The sequence below is a fragment of the Lagenorhynchus albirostris genome, chromosome 19 (assembly GCF_949774975.1).
Source record: "Lagenorhynchus albirostris chromosome 19, mLagAlb1.1, whole genome shotgun sequence".
In the NCBI taxonomy this organism is placed as follows: Eukaryota; Metazoa; Chordata; class Mammalia; order Artiodactyla; family Delphinidae; genus Lagenorhynchus; species Lagenorhynchus albirostris.
In genome coordinates, this window is record NC_083113.1 from 33,789,486 (window position 1) to 33,813,070 (window position 23,585).

The following is a 23,585-nucleotide window of genomic DNA, read 5'->3' on the forward strand; positions in this document are numbered from 1 at the left end:
CTGGCCCAGAATCTCTGACCATGAACGAATCACAGTCCTGAGTTTAGATAGAATATCTCACCTTGGTGGGATAAGTGTCAGAATACACACAGAGACTATGGGAAGTGAATCAAATTCATAATATCAGTAATCCATGTCAAACAGAGGAATAAGTTTGATTATTGTGATATTTTGTTATTTAAGATATTTGAAATAGTTAACTCATTTAGAGGATTAGAGGATATGGTACTTTGAATTTAATTTGAAATGCTTAAAGGAATTTGAAATTAGGTCTGCAATTTTAGTTTTAAAATGCTAAGAAAATTTAACTAAGTTTGTAAACAACGTTTGATTGATTAAATCTATGAGTTTAGACTTCGATATGTTAGTATTTGAATGCTTAGGAAGATTTCAGCAGATTTTAGGCCTTTCATATTAGCTATTGGAAGTGTTTGTGCAAATCAGACCGATTAAATACGTGGTTTACTTTGAAATTGTCTAAGGAAACTAGATTAAGTATGTGAGCAATGTTTATGGTTTAACCCATTAAGTTTTGAATTAATTGAGCATCAAAGATTAACCAAAATAAATGTTCAAATTTACATACAAAACCAACCAGTTTGTAGTTATAACAAGATTTGTAGCCACAAGACAAAATAGATTTTTAAACATACAGCTTTTTCCTTTTTTTTATATAAATAAATTTATTTATTTATTCATTTATGGCTGCTTTGGGTCTTCGTTGCTGCGTGCAGGCTTTCTCTAGTTGCAGTGAGCGGGGGCTACTCTTCGTTGCGGTGCATGGGTTTCTCAATGCGGTGGCTTCTCGTTGCAGAGCACGGGCTCTAGGCACACAGGCCAAGTAGTTGTGGCTCAAGGGCTTAGTTGCTCCACGGCATGTGGGATCTTCCTGGATCAGTGCTCGAAGCCGTGTCCCCTGCATTGGAAGGCAGATTCTTAACCACTGTGCCACCAGGGAAATCCCAAAACGTACGGCTTTAATAACTAAGATATTACATAAAACACCCAGAACTCCAAGAATCCCTTTTAGAGCACAAAACCCTGGTTACTTGCTAAAATCCAGTGGACAGCATCTGTTTATGTCAGTCTGAGACCAGAAACTCCAAGCACCTGGCCACTAAAGGACACAAGGGCCTTGCCACACACTGTAAGGCAGAGATTATTCTTCACCCCTCCCTGCTGATGGAAATGGGGAGATATAGGAATGAGGTGAGGGGTTGTGCCTAGAGAATCACCCCTTATCTGGGAGCAAAGATGGAAGACTGCCCAAATGACTGGGGTGCTCAGCTAGCAGATGGAGGACTGCTGAATCCCAGCTCAGTGGTTATATCCAAAGACATCGTTAAAAGAGCCAGTGGCGGGCAGATGAAGCTCCTGCTAATCTGAGAGTGAAGTTCAAAGGGGACTGTGTTGGGACCCTGCATGTTATTGTTATTTTTTAAAATTTATTTTTAAACTTAAATACAGGAAAATGTACTCTTTTTGGTATAGTTTTTTTTTTTATAAGTTTATTTATTTATTATTTATTTTTGGCTGTATTGGGTCTTTGTTGATGCACTCCGGCTTTCTATAGTTGCAGCGAGCAGGGGCTACTCTTTGCCGCGGTGTGAGGGCTTCTCATTGCAGTGGCTTCTCTTGTTGCAGAGCACGGGCTCTAGGCGCTTGGGCTTCAGTAGTTGTGGCACACGGGCTCAGTAGTTGTGGCACTCAGGCTCAGTAGTTGTGGCTCGCGGGCTCTAGAGTGCAGCATCAGTAGTTGTGGCGCACGGGCTTAGTTGCTCTGCAGCATGTGGGATCTTCCCAGACCAGGGCTCGAACCCGTGTTCCCTACATTGGCAGGCGGATTCTTAACCACTGCGCCACTAGGGAAGTCCCTTTGGTATAGTTTTGAGAAAGGTACCAAGTCATATAACCATTGCCACATTTAGGATACAGAACAGCTCCATCACCCCCAAATTCCCTTATGCTATCCCTTTGTAGTCAAACCCCCCACCCCCCAACCTTAACCCTTGACAACTACGGGTCTGTTCTCCATCCCCACAGCTTTGCCTTTTCCTGAATGTCATATAAATAGAATCATCCAGCCTTTTGAGACTGGCTTCTTCACTTAGCACAATGCACTTGAGATGCACGTTATTTTAAAAGTCTAGAATATTCTGCAAAGAGTTGCTCATCCATTCCAACACCCAGACCATTCAGGCCAGGGATATTTTAAAACATTTACCAGCCCTCTGCATGGTTACTTTTGAAGGCATCCCCATAGCATTTCAAACATTAAAAGGCAGCCATTTTTCATATTTAAGATAACTTTTTTTCCCTGTAATTTTTTTGGAATTCTCAGTTCACAGGATCGGAGAGACATTTACTTACATTTATTAAATTTTTATTTTGCAACTTTCTTATGTTAGAGCCAACACCCTTTTTTCAAGTCTCAAATATTCTGTAGGTCCCTGGAAAGCTCATAGACCTTGGACACCATGCCCCAAGTGCCTGTCAGAGCCCCACAAGAATTCCATAACTAAAGGCATCATGGTGCCAACCTACACCAGTGAGAGAAAGCAATGGAAGACTACTTTCTCTGAATTTCAACAATGCCCTTGCTAAAAAAAGGAAAAAAGAAAAAAAGCATATGGCACAGTAATTCTTTTTTTGAAAAGATTTTATCTCACAAACATACAGACTGTGTAAGAATGTATGTGCAAATTTGTTCATTGCAACAATACTGGTAAGCATCTATCCATAAGGGATTGCTTCAACTGTGGTACATTACACAATGGAATGCTATACAGCCATGAAAAGGGGTGTGAGGTAGATCTATACATGATAACAGTAAAATTTTCCCAACTAAGTGAAAGCACAAGTTGCAGAAAAAGAATGTAAAATCTGACTACCTGTCAAATAAAAATCATTATAATTTTAAAATGTTAGTAAATGCATAGAAAATAGTCGAAAAATACATGCCAAATTTAACTGTGGTTTCCTCCAAGGCAGGGAAGAGTTTTTGGATGTGTGGGTATGTGGTTAGGGTGAGGCTGTCATTATTTACTTTTATGTAACATTTGAATTTTTTGCCATGAACATATATATTACTTTGGTAATCAAGAAAAGTCAATAAATATTACTTTAGACAATCCCAATACAAGCAGGACTACTGAAAGATGTGATTGATGTTCTGAATTTCCAAGCACGTTGTGGATGAGCTTCAGACTGTTCTTGGTTTAGTGGGTTCCTTGTCTCCTTCTCTCAAGGCCAAAACAACCTAAGCAAAAACTCTTCCTTCACCTTCTACCTACAACTGAGCACTCTCCTACCCAACAATTATCATCCACAAAACCCAAGTTTATCTTGGTTGAGAGGTTTTTGGAAAATAAGACTTTCCCACTGGTTGAGAAGGGAAATTGGATAAAGCTAGCGTTTCAGTTCTGCATGGCACCTAAAGAACTCCCAAGCCAATCGACCGTGTATGTGCTCTGAAGAGACCCTCCCTGTCGGGGAAGGCCCTCGAACGCCAGTGGGTCAACATGGTGATAACATGCTATGTAGATTAACACACACATATGAAGTACCACGTTCCTAAGAGTTTCAGGGACATGCTCATTAAAACAAGGTATTGAGATGCTGTCTCAGACATGTGGGAGACCAAAAGAAGTTTACAGAGCCTTGGGTCAAAAAGGGCCTCATGAGAGAGACCGCTTGAGAATACGAGGCCGGTGATGGAGCTGGAAAGGACCAAGTCCATACGTTCGGTGTCCTGTCACCTGGTTGGGGGCCTGCGGGCCCTCACTCGCTGGTGTCTGGGGGCAGGCACAGTCTTGAGCTCCCACACCTGAGGAATGGCTTGGATACAACAGGAGCTGGTCCAAGGGACACTGACGCCATGGTCCTGAGGGACCTCTTTGCTTTCCCCCTATAATTGCTTCAAAAACTGTGAGCGTCCACACCTGGGTTCCCATAATCACCTGTTCAGGACAAGCAGCAGAGAAGACAGGAGAAGGGATGTTGGGCAGACCAGTGGCTTTTGTGGAGAACTAGCGGGTGCCCCGTCTAGCTGCCCAGGTGTCGGGTCTGCCTGCCGCTTCTGCTTTACAGGCGGTGGGAGGACGCAGGCCTCAGCCAGACACAAGGCTGGGCAGCCACCAGGTTGTTGCTTTCACCTCCCCGTGGCACAGCTGTCCTGGGAGAGGACTGAGGGTGCCAGGGAATCTCATTTGTAAAACAGGTTTCGTTTTCTCACTTAACAGACACACCTGGTGCTTCTATTCCACCTTCTTTCACCTGTGAGTGGGCTGCTTCTCCTCCCATTCACGGGAGCTTCGGGATAATCTGAACCCCAGACCCAACCCCTTCCCCTGCCTCGGGGCAGCAGACTCAACCAGCCTCCAAGGTAAGATGCTTTTTCGGAAGGGGGCGTGGCGGGGTGGTGAGCAGTATTGGGAGGTGGAATGGAACACGGTGATGCGCAAAGGGAAAGCAAAGAATGGGCTAAGGCAGCTTCCTGAGTTCACTAGAGGTGACATTTACCTACCACGTAAATGTCTGGTTGACTCACCTGCTTCGGAAGGAGGGGTCCAGGGAGACGGATGCGTTCAAGGCGAGGCCGAGGCCTGGCTTTCCTGGCTCGCCAAGTCTGCTGGAATCACCTGGGGTCCCCCACTGCCAGGACTGGTTCACATACCTCTTCAACTTCTCATCTCTGTCAAGAGCATGCTGGAAATGGCCCTCCTCACCTCTGGGACTGGCCCTCTTCCCTCTGGCTAGAACGTGGCTCAAATGCCCTTCTCTCTCTCCGTCCTCTGTGGCCACAGGTCTCGTTTAATGGCCCCTTCCGCACTGAAAACTCTCCATACATTTCTTTTAAAACCTTTTATTCAATAATATATACTTTTAAAATTATAATATGTAACCGCCCATCATGCCATATACGCCCCGTGCCCCCACTGGAGTCTGTGGTCAGGTAGTTAACATGGTCTGCTGGAAAAAACAGGCGGCCACGGGGACGAGCCAGGGGCGCGGGGGAGCAACAGTAACCACCATTTCGCATACCCTTCACATTTCCCATGCTTTCTGGGTCAGGAGGAAGTCAACAGGAAGCCAAAGGCGTGTGAACCTTTTACATTCAGAAGTGAGGTTTGATATACGGTGGTGGGCTGCCCTTCGGTTGGTCTAGTTCGTGCTCGCCAAACCTGCCACCGTTTTGTGTCTGCTCACGGAACGTGATCTCTCTACACACGTTAAGACGTTTGATTTGGTTCTTGTTCTGCTTATGGAAAAGTGGGAGGAACCGCAACAGACCTGGGGAGAGAGATGGGAGGAGGGGAAAGATGGCATTAATCATTCTGACCCGGAGTGAGGACAGGCCTCCACTGGCGTGTGGCTCCCTTCTCTTGGGGAGCACTGGGAATGGTATACAAGCCTGACTTTCCCACGGCACTTCGTGGAAAACCAGGTAAGAACTGACCGGTTTCAGGTTTCAAATAGCACCCTTTTTCTTCCTCTTCTGATCACCACTCACAGAGGCAGTCTTGGTCCCAGCCTTACTGTGACCGAGTCCCTCCCCTTTTCTCGGGTCCAGGACGCTAATCTAGAAGCACCAAAGCCTCTTGTCTATTCTGTGTAAGCCAAGCTACAGGTCCAGCAGCCCAGCTCCAGATACCCATCAGACCTGAACCAACTTACTTATGTCTTGGGACCAAGAATCAGATGACTGTATTTACAGAGGGAAAGGGCCCAGTTCACTAATAAAGAGCAAAAATGGAGCTCAAATATTTTTAACTCCCCCCTGGAAGGAGCTGTCTGGCATGGCCTGAAAACCTCGTTCCTCCTTCCATGTCCAGCACAGCGGAGTGGGTTGTGAGATTCCAGCAGAACTCTAGAAGCAGCAGCTCAGAACGGTGCCACAGCAGGGTACCGAGAGAAAGGACAATGTATCTGGGAAGCTGTCACACAGAAACATTTCATGACCCAAACTTGCTTTGGGTACGGGAAGGGTTCTGCCGCTTAGTATTTGAGAAAGGCTGCATGGTACGTAAGGTTAAGAAATGACTCTTCGGCAGATGATTTTCAAGCATCCCACTCCACAGAGGGATCAGTGAGAAGCAAGCGCACTGATGAAAGACTCCACCATCTGCCAAACAATGGCGTGTGCCCACTTGTGTTGCAAGAAATGGGGCTGGGGAGAGGTTTTCATAAGTGCAGAACACGCTCCCACAAGGTAAAGTTGTGCAATGAAATGGTCAATCCCAAGCAGGATTGGCAGGTTCTGAGTGATACAATTCAGAAGCAAGTACCAAGAAACAATCCCCACACCACCCTAGTCCCACCACTTCTGCTAAAGTCAAGTCTTCACACCAAGGTGATTAACTGCAACCACCCGCCCACACAACTTCACAGTTCAAGGTTTATTCCTCCTCTCCCCCAAGAGACAGGAAATACAAGTTTAAGGTCCTCATAGCAGTGGCTTGTCTCCCACTTGGGAAGGCTGGTGATTCTCAACATGCTGGTGATTATCAACATTTTTATTTATGAAAACAGGATTTAACATGGCATTTTTCTTTCCTCTAAAGGGCAGCAGCACATAAATCATACATCAGTCATCCAGTGATACAAAGAGGTGGTCAATTGTGTCTGAAGTAGTCATTAGTAAAGGATCACAACCCAGGCAGTGTTGCTTTTCTGCAAACAGAAGAAAATAGTCGGCTCCATGTTTCTTGAAGACTTATCCAAGCTTTCCACTGGGTGTCAAGATTTCTGTCCCAACCTCTTAGTCACCATTTACAGCAAGAAAAGCCAGCAAGTGAAAAACTGTTAATTTATTGATTCAATGAATTTTTTTTTAAAAAAAACAATCCCCAATACATGCAGTTCAGGATTAAGTATCACATTTGTAGCACATTGTTGATTCTCTACACAAAAGTATGCATCACCTGTATAATCCCATAACATCACTTCCCCCTGCCTCTACAATACCTGGTTGGGGTCATTTTCACTGACACATCCACATAGCTCCAAAGCATATGTTATTACTGGTTTTCTTAAGCCAGATGTTTCCTCGCCACCTCCCCTCCCCTCATCCCCACCCTGGGGTTAGTTTTAATGGCAAGATGTCACTCAGTCTTAGATTTTTTAAGCTCACTGACAAACTTTGGCTTCTTGTGTGCTCATATGGACCCTGCTTTTGCTTTCGGGTTTATATCTCAATGGCCTTGACTCTGATCAGTTACTATCCACTCCTGTTAATTGGTAGGAGGGAAGATTGCTTTTTCCTGTGAGTGCTCATGCAGTAACACAGGTTCCTAAACGAATCATTAATCTGAACTGGCATTAAAGGAGACTGTCAACGGGGCTCTCTCAGATCCATTTCAATGCATATGTAAAAATTCTTCCAATTGTTTGTGTCCCAAAATAATTTTGCTTCCATCCTCATCAAAGCAGCACCTGGGAGAAGCTAAGTCATTTCCCTGAGTAGACGCAGACTGAGATCCACGGCCATGGGCTGGCTCTCTCTGGGACTCAGCATCTGCCTCAAGAGCACCACCTTGCAGTCCCACTGGAACCAATCCTGGGGGCGTTCCAGAACTCAGGGCACATTCCAGAACTTGAACTTTGTGCTCCCTTGCTTTCTTCCCTCAAGAAGTCATGTTCCCCCACCTCAAGATCTACCTTTCAACTGTTTTTACTGATTCCCTTTCTTCTTTTAACAGCCCCCTCTCCTGTCCTCTCTCCCTGCCCCCAAGGATTATAAGCTCTTCCGTCTCCTCTAATCAATCAGTTGGAAAGCACCTTCCTTCTTTGCAAGGGAATACATATGCTTTGAGCCTCGTGAGTACCAATGTGCTGGAGAATGCCTGTGAGGAGACCCAGCAGAGTGACTGATGTTCACGTGCCTCACAGAACTGGCTCTGGCACTCCTCTAAGTGGTAAGATGACCCGGGAATGCTTGGTCTGCGTTATACACTCATTGGCTTCTCCCACCTGGTCACTTACCACGGGGCTAGGATAGGACAGGGGCAGGCCAGATGATAAGATCACGGGGAGAGTGAACTGCAAGCAAACCTGATGAAAATATTCGCACTTCATCAGTTCTGCTCTCGCCATGGGATTTCTCAGCTGAAGCAAAACCTTGCAGTTATGCTCACCTGTGGCCAATAACCTCTGATACACCAATCTGTATTTGGCACAGGAACCTTCCGTTCTCACCATACTGGGTCTATGTTCTTGAACACAGGCAGTACCTGAGATGACAGTGTAACACTACCCTGTTCCCCACATTTTTTTGCTTTTCTTTAGGAAATAATAGGTCCTTATCATAGGCACTTTTAACCTGTTACAAGGTAATGAAGCAAACAAAATGTCTAATGAAAATTACTGAGATGAATTTAAGAAATAATATGCTAACCGAAAAGGAAATTGGGTGGGTAAATCTACCACAGCTTTGTCTAAATATAAGATTAGACTCACTCACACACACGCACGCTCTCATCCCTCTTTTGGAACTCTCCAAGACTGCCTCCTAACCCAGGTAAATACTCTAAAATCTCAGGGGAGCTAGGTCCATCTGGACACAAAATGGTTTTGGAGATAGGTAAAAGAGGAAAGGTCTGGACGAGACTCAGTTCAGTTTGGGAAAGAACCACCCACAGTCCGTCAGCCAGAAGTTGGGTGTCAAGAACAGACTCAGAAAGGAGCATTTTAAACTCAGTTATTCTATATGTCTAAGGCATGAAGAGAGGTAAAAAGTATAGGTGGTGGAAAAGTAAACTGTACGCATAAAATGGAAGAATTACTCCTTTGCCAAGCTGCAGTCACAGAACCCAAGGACAGGCAGGTGAGCTGTTTTTGCACCTACTACATCATGACCAGAGGAGAGACAGAAGTCAGTCACCTGACTCTTCTCCAGCTGCTTTTACTGCCTCTGGGGAGACCCAAGAGAAAGAAACGGGGTTACTACTTCACCAAGACCCTCCAGTAGGCTTCCTCTGCCTGGTCCAGACCGGCAATTTAAAAAAAAAAAAAAAAAAAGAAGGGTGGGGGGAGGGAATGGGTGACAAAGGAGGAAATGGGTGGGGCAGGAAAGACACACAGTGGCACATCTCCCTGATAAATAATAACCAACAGTTCGGTGTTGCCTAGAAGGGCACATTACAAGGCTTTTGATAATCCCAAACACTGAGTTTTGCTGCCTGACATATCAATATAGGTTCACTCAAGAGCTCCTGTCTTGTTTTTGATTTTCAGGTAGAACAAATGTATACATTAATATACAGAATGTGCAATGAAGGCAGGTAGCATTGGTATGAGAACCTTAACTGAATGCATTTCCTGGCTTTGGGATCTTGTTTTATTTGAAGTTCCCACTGACCAAACAACAAAAATAGAATCTACATTTAGAGATAGGACCCGCTACCAATACCAATACGATTTTATTGGGATATGGAATGTAAACAGATGTTTTCAAACACCCTAACCTTATAAAAATGTACGGCATTATTAAATAGTAATAAAGGAGTCCTGAAGTGTGATGTGGTGGTAGACACCTTGAGCTCCAGCCTAGTGTGAGAGGTCCCCACAGCTGTAGCACGGCCCTGCAGCTGGGGTCAGGGGACTGCTTGCAAACCATGTTGATGACAAGTCCCCAGAGTGATATCAGCTCTATTTTTTTTAATTTTCTTAAACAAAATATAGCTTCCTTTGCTAACGTGAAGGCTAGCACAATGGATCCCAAGCTTTGATACTTGCCCCAGCAGCTCCACTCCTTTCCCCAAGCCCCTTGTATGCTACTCTCTCCGGTCGCTCGGGTTATCGGTGGGTGGCCCTGCCCACACAACTCCAGTCCCTGCACGTGAGAAAGACTTCTCTCTGCCAACACATTCATGTATTACCTATCAGAGCTTAAAAACGCAGATTACCCTGATTACAGAGGGAAACTGTTTCTCATGGGGATAAAAGGGGTAAAGCATGGGAGGGGAGTACTTGTTTTTATCTCACCCAATCCGTCTTTCCTGAATAAATTCTAATAAGGATGCTTTTCTTTCTCCCTCCCTGACCTCCCTGAAGACTGACTTTCCAGCTTTAGTTATGGTTGTGAACAAAAAGTCTTTGTTTCAGAGACGTGCGTTAAAATAGGTGCACACACAGGGATGTGCTGGGAAATGAAGTTTTCCTTAAGAGGCTGGAAAAAGAAGCTACATGAAAAAAATAGCAACAAGATTTTATGGTTAGGCAGATCAACGAAGGTTACACTGAGCTCCAAGTTATGCACTTAGCATCCAACTCTTGATGAGACAGATGGACCTGTCCATGGCATCAGAAGGTTTAAAGTGATGCCTCCTGACATCAAAGGGGACTCCTGTGAGAGTGACTGCAGTTTGCTCCCAAATGAATCACTTAGAAGAAAACTGCAGGGATGAGGTACATTTCCCAGAGAGCTCATGTCATTAAAAAAAAAAAAAATACATAAAACATGAATTTGTAAAAGAGCTTAGAAAAAAAATACTGTCACTGTTTTAGTATCTCCTTTTCGTGAATGAGGCTGGTGTGTCACTATAGACTGCTGACATTTTGCTAAAACTTGAGCCTGAATCTCACCAAAGGAAACCCAGACCACAGTGGAATAGATAGGAAGTCAGATATTCAGAGCTTGTTGACTTGAACAGGTTAATTCAACAGTGGTCTCCTGTTAAATAAAGGTAAATGTACAACAACTCCGAGTCTCTCATCTCCCATGCATTCCAAAGGGAAAGTCCCCTCAGATACCCAACTATGTGCATCGTCAGGCTGCCAAACAGCAGTTCCCTGTAGACTAGTGCTGGGGAGTTTCTTTCTTTTTGACAGACTTTTAGGTCTTTACTCTTCTTTGCGTTTAGAAGGAATGGCTAGAATTTCTTTTTATCACACTGTAGTTTTCCTTCAAGGTTTGTGTTTGGTTGGTTGGTTTTATTGGCAAGCATCAATGCCGCATTACCCGTCGCTTTCCAGTCTTCATCGGGCCGCCGTGAGACCACTGGAAAGTACAGCATTATCTGCACAAGGCTGGGACTGCTCCTTCACCACGGGGTCTGCAAGGAAACAGGAGGACAGTCAGCAGAGGCAGGGCTGGCCAGTGCCAGGGGAGAACACCATAACAGACCCAACCTTCTTCCACAGTGACATAGACACAGGCTACCAGGAAGTCAGGGTCAGGAGGGCAACCAAAATTACAGACACTGAGGAATGATCAGGGGGAAATGCTCTCACAATCAACTTGTATACCTCTTCAGAGTACAAGTTCAACTGCTAAGACTCAGGAAAAAGAGAGGCACAGAAACACCCATTTCCCACTGTTCAAAATTTCTACTGATTTTCTTATGTGTTGTTTTTCCTTGAATACTAACATCATATCCAACTCCCATTTCTTCAAAGTATGTGCAATAGATAGTAAACACTTTGGAGGAAAGGGTGAATAAAAAGAGCTACTAGAAGAACTATCGATTTTAAGCAACAGTGTAAAAATTTTTTTATAGAAGTATAGTATGTATTCAGAAAAGTAGACAGATCATGATTTGCATAATATAAACATCAGTGTTCTTAATTCAGTCAAACTCAGAGTGTAAAAATAGCTTTCTGTGACAGAAAGACAACCATTTACACTTGTCTGAGGTCTGGAAGAATGAAGGGTAACACCTTTTAAATCTGCTGTCTACTAATGCTTATGGGTTACCAGGCTCAAGACCACAGAGCAATGTATTCTTCAGGCAAGATTTAGTTAATTTCCAGAGAGGAAAAAAAGGAGAAGGAAAGAGCATATTGGTCAAGCAAGAGGTAGGCTGAAAGTTCTCATCTCACTTCAGACAGAAAATTGAGACAGATCACTTAACCTCCCTCACTCTCAGTCTCCTCTGTGACTGGTCTAAATGACGTCACACTGCCTTTAATGAGAGGAGAGTCTGGGACATACTTTATCAGTGGGGAGAACCATACACATGCAGACCGATAAGCAAGTGCATAAACTGAATATACACACATACTTTAAAGTGAGACCTAGGAAGTCTGTAATTCAGACAGGATTTTAGCGAGGTCCTGCCATACCTGCTTTCCTTTCCTCAAATTCCTTGTATTTATTTATCTTATTTCCTTCTTTAAAAATATGCTATGGTCACCTTACTACTTTCAACAAATCACTTTTTTTTTGAGGCGGAAAAAAAAATCTTTGATTAGGTTTCCACACAAATGTATATATTTGAAAACAAAACTTTAGATACTTGTCATCTATCAACTCAGGGTCATAGGCAATGGTCATACAGATCAGACTCAAGGGAACTACAGCGAACAAGCAAACACTTTTGGGCAACTAGAAACAGATCTGCAGAGCTGTTTCAAGAGTCAAACTAATGAGGCCAAATCCCAAGCATGATTCATCCAAATACCCAGAATTCTCTTGTCAGGCCTCAAAGATAAAGAGTAGAAGAATTTCCCTTTGACAGATCAGGTCCCTGGAAACTCACAGAAGTATGGGTGCTCCATGGCCTCTTTGGCAGTCAGTCTCTGTTGATGGTCATATCGCAGAAGTTTGTCCAGAAGATCTAGGGCCTCAGGGCTGACAAGGTGTCTGTTCTCACTATGGATAAAATTTTCCCAGCGTTTCCGTGAATGTCTGAGAAGAAAAGGAAAGCATTGGTATTCTGAGATTAAATTCAACAAGAATTCTTACATATTAGGGTTAAAGCCAACAAAGTCTTAGAACACTGTGTTGATTACAAGCTCATTAAATCTCATTCTTAATGTTACCTGTCCCCCCCCCCGCCATAGTTATGATCACAGCATCCTCAAACAAAACAGTGCTCTGTGACTGATATATAGAATTAATTATAATGTCTACATCTGATTTAAACTTTGTAGAACCTTTCTAGATAGTTTTTTATGCCCCAGACTTTTAGTCAATTCTGGGTGAGGCACGGAGGCAGCTGAGTAATCTTTATTGTTCAGCAGATATATTTAAAGAGCTAGCTTCAGAAACATGGAGGTTCCATAAAATTACTGTCTGAAAATTGTCAACACAACATCTACGTTTCAACACTATTGTACTGTATCTGAAAATATGCCTTAAAATTTGCTCCCTTACAGAAAATCCATTACACAGAACAAGAAGAAACTACAAATCTCTTACTGAAAGAAGAATCACAGCTTTCTAAGATTTTCCATTAAAATAAGCCATATGCTATTCCAGAAAGTTTTCTGTAGCATGATTTTGTCTTCCATCTTCTATTGATAAACAGGCTATCTCTTAGAGAAGTAAAATGATTAGAAGACACATGTAAACAATGCCCAAATTTCTCAAGTTAAAAAATATATATGGGGAAAAAAAAGAATATTTCAATTCTGATATAATTAGAAAGGAGAAAGAGCTTTAGAAAGTGATTTCAGCTAACCTTTTCACTTCTGAATTGGGTAAATTAAGACCCTCTTTCTTTCTCTCTCTTACTTACTGTCCCAGGATATCGTTGAAGTGTGGATCTAGGTCTATGTGATACTTCTTCAGATACCCATACAGCTCATCTGTACCCAGAACCTTGGCAATGCGAACAAGCTGAAACACAAAACAAACTGACCAAATTACTGAGCACAGCCCGCGGGGATGCTGGACCAAAGAATTAGGAGACTTCCACATCACTAAATTTCCAGGGAACAGATACAGATCTGAGCCCGGGGCGGACAGGCAGCAGACTCACAGATATGAAGTTCACATGAATGCAAATTTCCAAAATGCCTTTAAAATGATAACACAACTTATGACAATAATATTCTAGAGGCTGATGATTATGGGAACATAAAACCTAATGATTAGAATCTTTTTTTTTTAAATAAATAAATTTATTTATTTATTATTTATTTTTGGCTGCGTTGGGTCTTTGTCGCTGTGCTCGGGCTTTCTCTAGTTGCGGCGAGCGGGGGCTACTCTTCATCGCAGTGCGTGAGCTTCTCATTGTGGTGGCTTCTCTTGTTGCGGAGCACGGGCTCTAGGCACGTGGGCTTCAGTAGTTGTGGCTCTCGGGCTCTAGACCACAGGCTCAGTAGTTGTGGCGCATGGGCTTAGCTGCTCCACAGCATGTGGGATCTTCCCGGACCAGGGCTAAAACCCGTGTCCCCTGAATTGGCAGGCGAATTCTTAACCACTGCACCACCAGTGAAGTCCCTAATGACTAGAATCTTGTTTTATTAGACAAGGAGGTACCTGACTTCCTCATAGACACAATTTGGAAGTTGGGCAGAACACAGCACACTACCTGTCTCTATCTTTGGGGACCACAGACAAGATTTTGTGAAACTCTTTACCCTGAAGAAAAGCTTATATGCAGATACTGGATGATATTTAGTGGCTCAACAACAGCATCCCTATCGAGATGCTATTTTCTTGGCATCTGCCTCCAAATGGATAGGAGCCAGATGATGTTTGCTTACCTGGTCATAGTTATCCTGTCCATGAAAGAAGGGCTCCTTTCGAAAGATCATGCTCGCTAACATACAGCCCAAACTCCACATATCCAGGCTATAATCATACATCTGAGGAAATAAAGACAACCGTCAGTCAAGGGTGTTACAGATGTCATTTTTCTGATCTGAGTTTCTAGGTTTCTAGTCTTTAGTTGACCTCTTCAGATATTTTAAAATTCAAAGCCAAAAAAAAAAAAGTAGCTGAGAAAAGTCCATAATTATCATTTTGGGGTAGAATAAAGACTGGATTTTATTTTATTTTATTTTATTTATTTATTGGCTGCATTGGGTCTTCGTTGCTGTGTGCGGACTTTCTCTAGCTGCAGCGAGTTGGGGCTACTCTTCGTTTTCATACGTGGGCCTCTCACTGTGGTGGCTTCTCTTGTTGCGGAGCATAGGCTCTAGGTGCGCGGGCTTCAGTAGTTGTGGCATGTGGGCTCAGTAGTTGTGGCTCATGAGCTCTAGAGCGCAGGCTCAGTGGTTGTGGCACACGGGCTTAGTTGCTTCGCGGCATGTGGGATCTTCGTGGACCAGGGATGGAACCCTTGTCTCCTGCATTGGCAGGTGGATTCTTAACCACTGTGCCACCAGGGAAGTCCCAAGTCTAACTTCTTCAGCCAGGTGACAGATTCCTGGGAATGGTACCCAAAAGGTGGCAAACCTTTTCCCCAAAAGTAGTGAGGTCGTGGATGGAATGTAGGCCCAGTTCTGTAGCTGTTTTTTCCTAAACTGTCTCCCCGGGAACCAAGATCATCTACAATGATCCTGGATACATACCTTTTGTATCCAAGACTGGCTTTTAAATGTATCCAAATTGACTAAATAAAAACCAGGAAAAAGAAAAAGCCAAGAAAAGCCCTAGCAAAGGTAAAAAGAACCCAGAGGTGCTTCACTAACATTTTACCTGATAGTCCACAAGGAGCTCTGGTCCCTTGAAGTACCTGGAGGCTACGCGGACATTGTACTCCTGGGCGGGATGATAAAATTCCGCCAGACCCCAGTCTATCAGTCGCAGCTATAAATACGACAGAAATAAAACATGTGAAAGGAGTGTCTCCAGATGCCTGTGTCTTACAACAAGGCCACATCTAATTAATAACAATTATTTGCCCACATAAAAAATGTTAGCAAGTGCACTGGCTAAAAAGATACACTTTTCAGCAACTGCTAAGAGGTCATTTCTAGAGCAGAGCACTTGGAATCTTATTTGCTTTTTCTTTTTTAAAATTTAAATTATCCTGGCTTATCATTCTCTCTAGATCAATAAAGCTTAAGCTTGTCTTCTGCCTCCATACCAGCTGCATGTGTTAACATACCCCCTCATTACTGACAGCTTTCATTATAAGCTCTAGTCATTAACAGAAAAGGTTGGGGACATGTGCCCCACTCCAGGATTGAAGCATTGCTCTAGCTTTTCATTAATCTAACACTAGCTGATTCATTTACTCACCAGTCAGGGACAATCAGAACTGAGAATAGAAAATAGGAGGGACCCAAGTATACTTTTTAAGGCCAGGCAGGTTGGTCTGAGGGTCATTAAGAAAGGAAGTAAAAATCACCAGCTGTAGTTTCTGTCTTGAGGCCCTCCAGAAAATCATGACCAAAGTAAACAAGTGACTACAGTCAGGGTCAGCTGTCTACTCTTCTTGTGTACTATGCTTATGTGAAGTAGAAACCAACACTGGAGACTAGAGAAATAACAGTATCACAAGTCTGCCAAAGAAAACAGCATGGGTCTTCAGAAACTACCTAGGTACTGGCCAGAGTTTTGATTGGCTCTAAGCTTTCCAATGAAAGGCTTTTCACTGCCTGGCTGTAATGGTACCTTTTTCTGTTGGTGATCTATCATGACATTGTGAGGTTTCACATCCCTGTGCATGATTCCCTTGCTGTGGCAGTAATCCAGAGCCTATTAGATAAGAAAGCACAGAGAAAAGTAAGCAAACCCTCTACCACCCCGCAATGCAAGCATATTCTTTTTATTTTTTTTGATTCTGAAAGCTTTTATTGAGCATTGTCAAATTTGTAAGCTTCATAGGTATGGACATCATATTTATAAATGCCCTTCTGTAAGTGCTACCATAGATGTGAAATTCTTGCCTTTAATATCATCTTTGAAAATGTTAAATTGAGAATTCTGTTAACATTTTAAGAATTGGCATATTGTATTACTGCAAGAGATCTGATTTTCAGCATCTGCAAGCATATTCTTATTTGTTTGTGACAGCTTGATCTGAATACAGCCTCTCAAGGGGCAGCCTTACTGTCTGTAACAAAAGAGAAAAAACATGCTTCAGAAGGCACCCCTTGCTCTCTGAGCACACTATGCTGGCAGCTGGTAGAAAGGGGGCTGTGGAGAGGACACCAAGGGCTATGATGAAGGTTTCTTAAAAAGGGGGAATGATATACTTCTTTAGGTGCTCCTCTCCTACTTGTAGCTGGTAGCAATAAATCAGCCACCTCGATTTAGAAATCATACATTAATCTGTTGGTCTAATTTGATGAGTTTAAAACCAGATCTAGGAACCACACTGGAGTCACTTCTCTTATGAGTTCAACGACATGAAAAGAGTACACATGGACATGAAGAATGACATCCAAATATATCTGCAATATGACTTGTCTTTTAGGTAAGTGTCCCATGTGGGTTTTCTAGATAACATATATTCTAATATTAGTATTTTCCTTAAAAATAATCCCTGAGCCAGTTGGTCTTTAAGAATTATGTTATGACTCTACAAGTCAATGATTTTTTAGTAAATTCCTCAAGCTGTGCCACCATTACCACAATTCATTTTTAGAAGTTTTTCATCATCCCAAGAATTTCCCTTAAGCCTGCCTGCAGTCAACCCCCAATCCCATCTACCTCCTACCTCCTTCCTTCCTTCCCCTCTCCTCCCAACCACTGCTCTACTACCACCTGTTGCTACAGATTTGCCTCTTCTGGACAGTCATCAAATGAAATAATACAACACACAGTACTTTATCTTCTTTTGCGCAGCATACTGTTCCTAAGATTCATCCATGTTGCTTTTTTCATTGCTGAGTAGTATTCCATTGTATAAGTATACTAGTTGAAAGACATTTGGTTTGTTTTAACTTTTTGGCTATTGAGACTAATGCTACTTATGAACATTCATGTACAAGTCTTTAAGAGGACGCACATTTTCATTTCTCTTGGGTAGATTCCTACAGGTGAAGTGCTAGGTTGTATGTACGTTTACATTTAAACTTTTAAAGAATCTGCCTAATTGTTTTCCAAAGTGGCTGCACCATTTTACATTACCATCAGCACCATATGAGAGGGTTCCAGTTTCTCTACATTCTTGCTAACATTTGTTATTATCTTTCTGATTACAGCTGTTCTAGTGGGTTTGATGAGGAATATCATTGTGGTTTTGATTTGTATTTCCCTAATGAGTGATCAAGTTGCATATCTCTTCATATACTTTTGGGCTATCTCATATCTTCTTTGGACAAATGTTGATTCAGATCTTTCACCCATTTCTTATTTGGGTTGTTTGTTTTAAACAATATAAAACTTTGCTCCTAAATCTCCCTTTTCTAACACAGTAACTATTTTCATAAATTTCAATGTTGGGCCCTTTGGCTTGTCTTAAAAAGCACTTGAAGCCTACATGAGGCCCATAATATACTCTTTGAATAATGATAGCAACCCATAATCGTATGGTACCTACTATGTGCTTGACACTGAGAGCTCTTGCAAGGTGGAGTTTTCCATGGGACAAGATTAGGGTTTCTCGACGTCAGCACTGTTGACATCTGGGACCAGATAATTCTTTGTTGTGGGGAGTGGTCCTGTGTATTATAGGATGTTTAGCAGAATCCCCAGCCTCCACCCATGAGATGCCAGTAGTGTCCCTCTGACTGTGACAACCAAAAATGGTTCCAGACATTGCCAAATGTCCCCTGAGGGACAAAGTTAACCTGGTGGAAAATCACTGGACTAGACTAGCAAGGGCACTGTACCAGGCATCTCTAAGTGGGAGGGAATATATAATCCAGAGAATGATCCATAGAACCAACAATCCAAGAATAAGCAAACTTTGCTTTCCCCAGACACAAAAGAGTATACAGTGTACAATGCTTTTCATATGAAGGTCAAGAACAGGGAAAACTAAGAGATATGGGAACATATGTATATGTATAACTGATTCACTCTGTTATAAAGCAGAAACTAACACACCATTGTAAAGCAATTATACCCCAATAAAGATGTTAAAAAAAAAAAAAGAACAGGGAAAACTAAACTATGGTGGTAGAGGTGAGAATATAATCTATGCAAGGAGAGAAACAGTCTATTTTTGCACTATATGGTAGCCACCAGCCACATGAGGCCATTGAATGCTTGAAATGTGACTAGTGTGACTAAGGAACTGAATTTTTTATTTTACTTAATTTAAATAGCTACCTCCGGACAGTAGCTACTGTACTGGACAGCATAGTTCTGTGTCAATGTGGGTGAAGGTTTCACACTTAAGTAAAATCAAAAAACTATACCCTTAGGATTTATTCATTTCATCTATGTAGGTTCTACTTCAATTTAATTTTTCTCTTTGTCTTATTTTATACCAACAGTTGCAGCAAGATTCCACAGTGGCTCTGTGGCAGTGCTGTAGAGAACCATGGCTCCTGAGGACACACCTCCCTAAATCTGAATCAGGAGCTCAGACCTGGTGGGAAGCCTCAGCGAGTCACTGAGCAATCACTCTGCAGCCCTCAGCCTAGTTCCTTCTGCATTTTCTACATTCCACCTACATTTCCTCTCTCCCATCCCCGTTTTTTTTTTTTTTTCTTTTCTATGAGAAAATTTAGCAAGTGTTGATTCTGTTATTTTGCCTGGTCTTTGTCCAAAGGAATAAACTAATTAGGACCACAGTACCTGAGGTGTGAAAAATACCTGAGGAAAGCAGAGGCTGAACAAATACAGTAAGGGAATAAATTCTTTTGCCACTAGTCAGATTCCCTGTGGAGTTATTAACTGCTTTTAAATTCCTTGGGGGAATTATTTCAATTTAAAAATCTGATCGTTTCTGACCATTAAGCATGAAAGAGGTTTTTCAAGTTTCATCTGGGGCTCTGCCTCATTAGCACAAAGTATGACCCACCGCATAGCTGCTACCCCCAGAAGGCAGAGAGGACATCAGACACTGCCATCGGAACGACCAGCCTGTATCACTGCTATGCTGTTACCTGATCTAAGGACAACTGCACTAGGTTATATATCTTACCTTTGGTGTGCTAGTTAACCACAAAATCTTAATACCTTACTTAAAAAAAAAACCAACTGTGAGATTTGGATTGCTGCTCTCACGGAGTGAATGCCTGGGATTTTCTGAGAAGCCCTAGGAAACAGACTAGCCTGACAGTTCACAGCACTGCAAACCTCTGCCCACCAAGGCCTTCCATTCTAGCCCGGAGGGGATATGAAGAAAGGTAGAAAGGTGTGATAAACCAAGTTCAACTTTCTTCATCTTTCTGATCTTAATGACAAAGACTCATTCGCCATAGGAGTGAATCCACCACCTTGGCTCGAATGATTAGTTTGTGTAAGTGCTTGTAAGAAAACACATTCACTTCACATAAAGCTAGTCCTTCAAATTCCCATTCCTTAAAGCCTAAGCCTTGATTTAACTTGTATTTTCTTCGAGCAGCTGTTCATAATCCCATCAAAACTCCATCCTGACAATTTTCTTCAATAATACCAATACCTTAGACACCTCTATATTCTTATAGAGGTTCTTAAATTGAGACCCATCCATTCCACCCTATAACTTTATGTAATGATGTATATTTTTACATGCATTGGTGGCGCGGGGGGCGGGGTGGGGTTCATAGCTTTCATTAGATTCTTAGTGATCCATGACCCTAAAAAAACACTGTATTCCATTTTACAAACCTTTTTAGAATTCTTTACTTAAGCATTTACCTAACCAAATTAAAAAAGATCATTCCTCTGTCAATCAATAACACTTGAAAATTTCAGTCTCCTAGAAGGTCCACCCGTCACCTCTTCTTGCATGTTAAGGTTAACAAGCCGGGGCTAAATGGGTGGGTTATCTCATACAAGAAGGGGACTATGAGAAATGGCAAGAAAAGGATGTAAAATGCCATAAAATGCCCACCATCCCTGTATGCATGTCCTTCCACGATGTGACTTCAATGCTCTGCCCATGAAAAGTGGAGTTTACTTCTCCACCCTTTGATTCTAGGTTTGGCCACATGACTTGCTTTGGCCAACAGGGCATTAGCAAACGTGACACAAGCAGAGGCTTGAAAAGTGCTTACATATATCGCGGTTTGCCCTCTCTTGCTCTTAGGACCTGATGAGACCACCATGGGAAGCAGTCCAGACCATCCTGGAGAAGGAGACCTCAGCTATTCCAGCTGCCATCCCAGATACGTGAATGAGGCCATACTGGACCATCTTGCCCTAGTCAAGTTGACCCAGACCAAAAGACTCACTCAACCTACTCACTGAATTATGGGAAATAATAAATCATTTTTAAAAAGTCACTAAGTTTGGGGTGATTTGTTATGTAATGAAAACTAGTAGTAAGTATTAATTAAGCAGCAAAAACAAAACAAAATGAAAAACAGTAAACAAAAAACCAAGGACCAACAAGAGGTATGTTCTAACCTCTGGTATAATGTCCCCTGTACCACTAACTTAACCATTTTTCTCAGTTCCACTGAAGTTTCTATGTAAAGAGTCCACAATGGAGGCCTCATTGTAAGTTAACCCCCCATCCCAAACCAAAAAACACCTCTTTTCAAATTTCACAGTTTATGTCACTTACTTTAAGTAGTTCATACATATAAAACCGGATATCAAAGTCTGTCAGGATCTGGTAGAGTTGCTGAAACAGATTTCAGAAAACATTAAGTTAATTTAGTCTTATTGCATCTTGTTATCCAAAGTTGGTCATTATTCTCTGTAAACTTAGTGCTTAAGTCATTGAAGAATCCCACCACTTTTTACTACCTGATCTGGAACAAATGAGGGCAAAGACTAAAGACAAGGGTCTAACACTTTGGTTTTCAGAAGAAAAAACGAAAGGAATTCCAAGGGGAGAAGAAAAAAAACCATTTACACCAACTTGGATCTTTTAAAAACCTGTGTAATGCTCCATGATATCAACACCCACAATTACATTATTATGAAGTCCAAGTTGTCCAATTGTCCTCATATTCTTACTGAACTTCAAACAAACTATCCCCACTGCAGCACCACAGTTTACTTTAGAGAACCAAGTTCCGAGCAGATAGCAGAATCTGAAAAACTTCATCAGCCCACATGGTAAAATGATGGCAAGATAGTCTGTTCATGAAACCCAAGGAAAATGAACTGCTATAGCATTTGGAGATGGCAAGAGACTTTAAAAAAAATCTATAACCTCCACTCCCTCAAAACCACTTCCAGGCTGGAAAAAAGAACACTTCATAGGCAAAAACTGATGGGAGCTAAAGACATAAAATGTTTAGGGGGGAAAAAAGGAGTGGTGGAGTGAGATGTTTAAAAAAAAGGAAGGAAGGAAGGAAAAAAGGGAGGGAGGGATGGACGGATGGATACCAGTTCTGAAAATGATTCCAGGCCTAAATGACATACCAGTGTAAGTTTTCGTAATTGGTAATCCAAAGACCCACTCACTGGGAGTTTTGTCTGTTTGTTTAATTTCAATTTCTAAGAGATGGAGTAGAATTTACGCATCCAGGTTCATTTAAATCATCACAAACCCCATCAGAAACTATATTATTATTTTAGACAATCAATTCCAAGTAAATCTCTTTCCCCATCAGTCCAAGCAGCACCTTCCGTAAAATTAATCAGTACACCTTTATTAAACCTATTTTGTTTCTCTCTTTACTGGAAGACTCAAGCCATGTAGGGAATCTCTCCAAGGAGCACAGAGCAGCGTATACAATGCGTTTGTGTAAAAAAGGAGGGGAAACTAAAACTACACATGCATATTTGTATCTGCAAGAACGACTTTTCACTGTGTACCACTTTATATTTTAGATCCATGTAAACATACTACCTGTTCAAAAAAATTTTTTTTATGAAAAACAACAGATTTACCAAGAATCGAATCCAACATTTTCGAACACCAGGACTTAGCCTCTTTCTCAAATTTCCCCTTTTAAGTAAGAGTAATTCTCCCTCCAGCTTAGTAAGAGTGTCTGATTTCACTCATGGCACTGTAGAAAATGAACACATACTTTCCAGTATACTGGTGGTGGCTTGGAGCTGCTCCACCACTGAAGGCTGACCCTGCTTGGGACTGAATTGCATTTAGGCCCAACGGCATGAACGTGCCACCACTTCTGCTCCCGAGAGACTCAACTGCATAACAGCTAAACACCCAAGTGTTTTGTTCTCCCCCAGCTCTGCATAGCGAGAAAGGCTTCTCAGCAGCACACTGACAGTCTGTATGTACAGACACAGGCCGAAGATAACATCTCTTCGGGTGCCAAATCAGCTCTTCCTCTGAGAGTTAAGGAGATCACTCCCAGAGACTGTGCCAAGTTGAACCTCAAGTCAATAAACAGACAATGAAAGTGAAAAGGGCATTTTCTAATAACCCTCAGAGGGCTAGAATATTCTATTTCCAGAAAACAAACATGGGCTGTTTTATTATTTGGACCTTTATCCACGGAAGGCTTTCCTCTCATACCATGCGGTATCTATCCCAAGCATCCATGCGAGTATTAAGGGATAAAAACAAATGTCCTTGGGCTGCCAACACAGTATTTCTAGCTACTCTAACCAATATCAATTTTATGTAACACAAAAAACACCAGCTGACTATAGGGTTTAGGCCTAATACATTACAAAGTCTTGAGTGACAGGCTGATATTCACTTTCGGTTTTCAGGAGCTCTGGGAAGGAGACCAAACTACACCTGTAACATTTTACCACCCGGGCCTGAAATTTAGGACTCACCAGAGTCCGGGGAGTACCTTCCTCCAACTTTTGTAGCTGTTTCTCCACTGCAGCCCCCAGGAGTTCCCCACTCTGACCAAAGAAACCTGTCTTTGCCACCTCTGTTCTTCCCTCCCCCATATCTAGAATGCCTGCCCCTCCCCCTTAAGCTGGT

The 23,585-nt window shown here is 42.3% G+C and overlaps 1 protein-coding gene across 1 annotated transcript in view; it reads right to left on the reverse strand.

The window, feature by feature from the left end:
• Positions 1-4,848: 4,848 nt before the first annotated feature.
• The window catches only part of CSNK2A2 (casein kinase 2 alpha 2), a 38,454-nt gene continuing 19,717 nt past the window's right edge, over positions 4,849-23,585 (reverse strand). The window contains exons 5-12 of the mRNA XM_060130248.1: positions 21,288-21,347; positions 16,292-16,375; positions 15,371-15,481; positions 14,434-14,535; positions 13,461-13,561; positions 12,480-12,628; positions 10,961-11,054; positions 4,849-5,292 (exon numbers count right to left, since the gene is read on the reverse strand). Coding sequence (XP_059986231.1) covers positions 10,978-11,054; positions 12,480-12,628; positions 13,461-13,561; positions 14,434-14,535; positions 15,371-15,481; positions 16,292-16,375; positions 21,288-21,347 — 684 coding nt within the window. The 3' untranslated portion in view covers positions 4,849-5,292; positions 10,961-10,977. The remainder of the gene's footprint in view (positions 5,293-10,960; positions 11,055-12,479; positions 12,629-13,460; positions 13,562-14,433; positions 14,536-15,370; positions 15,482-16,291; positions 16,376-21,287; positions 21,348-23,585) is intronic.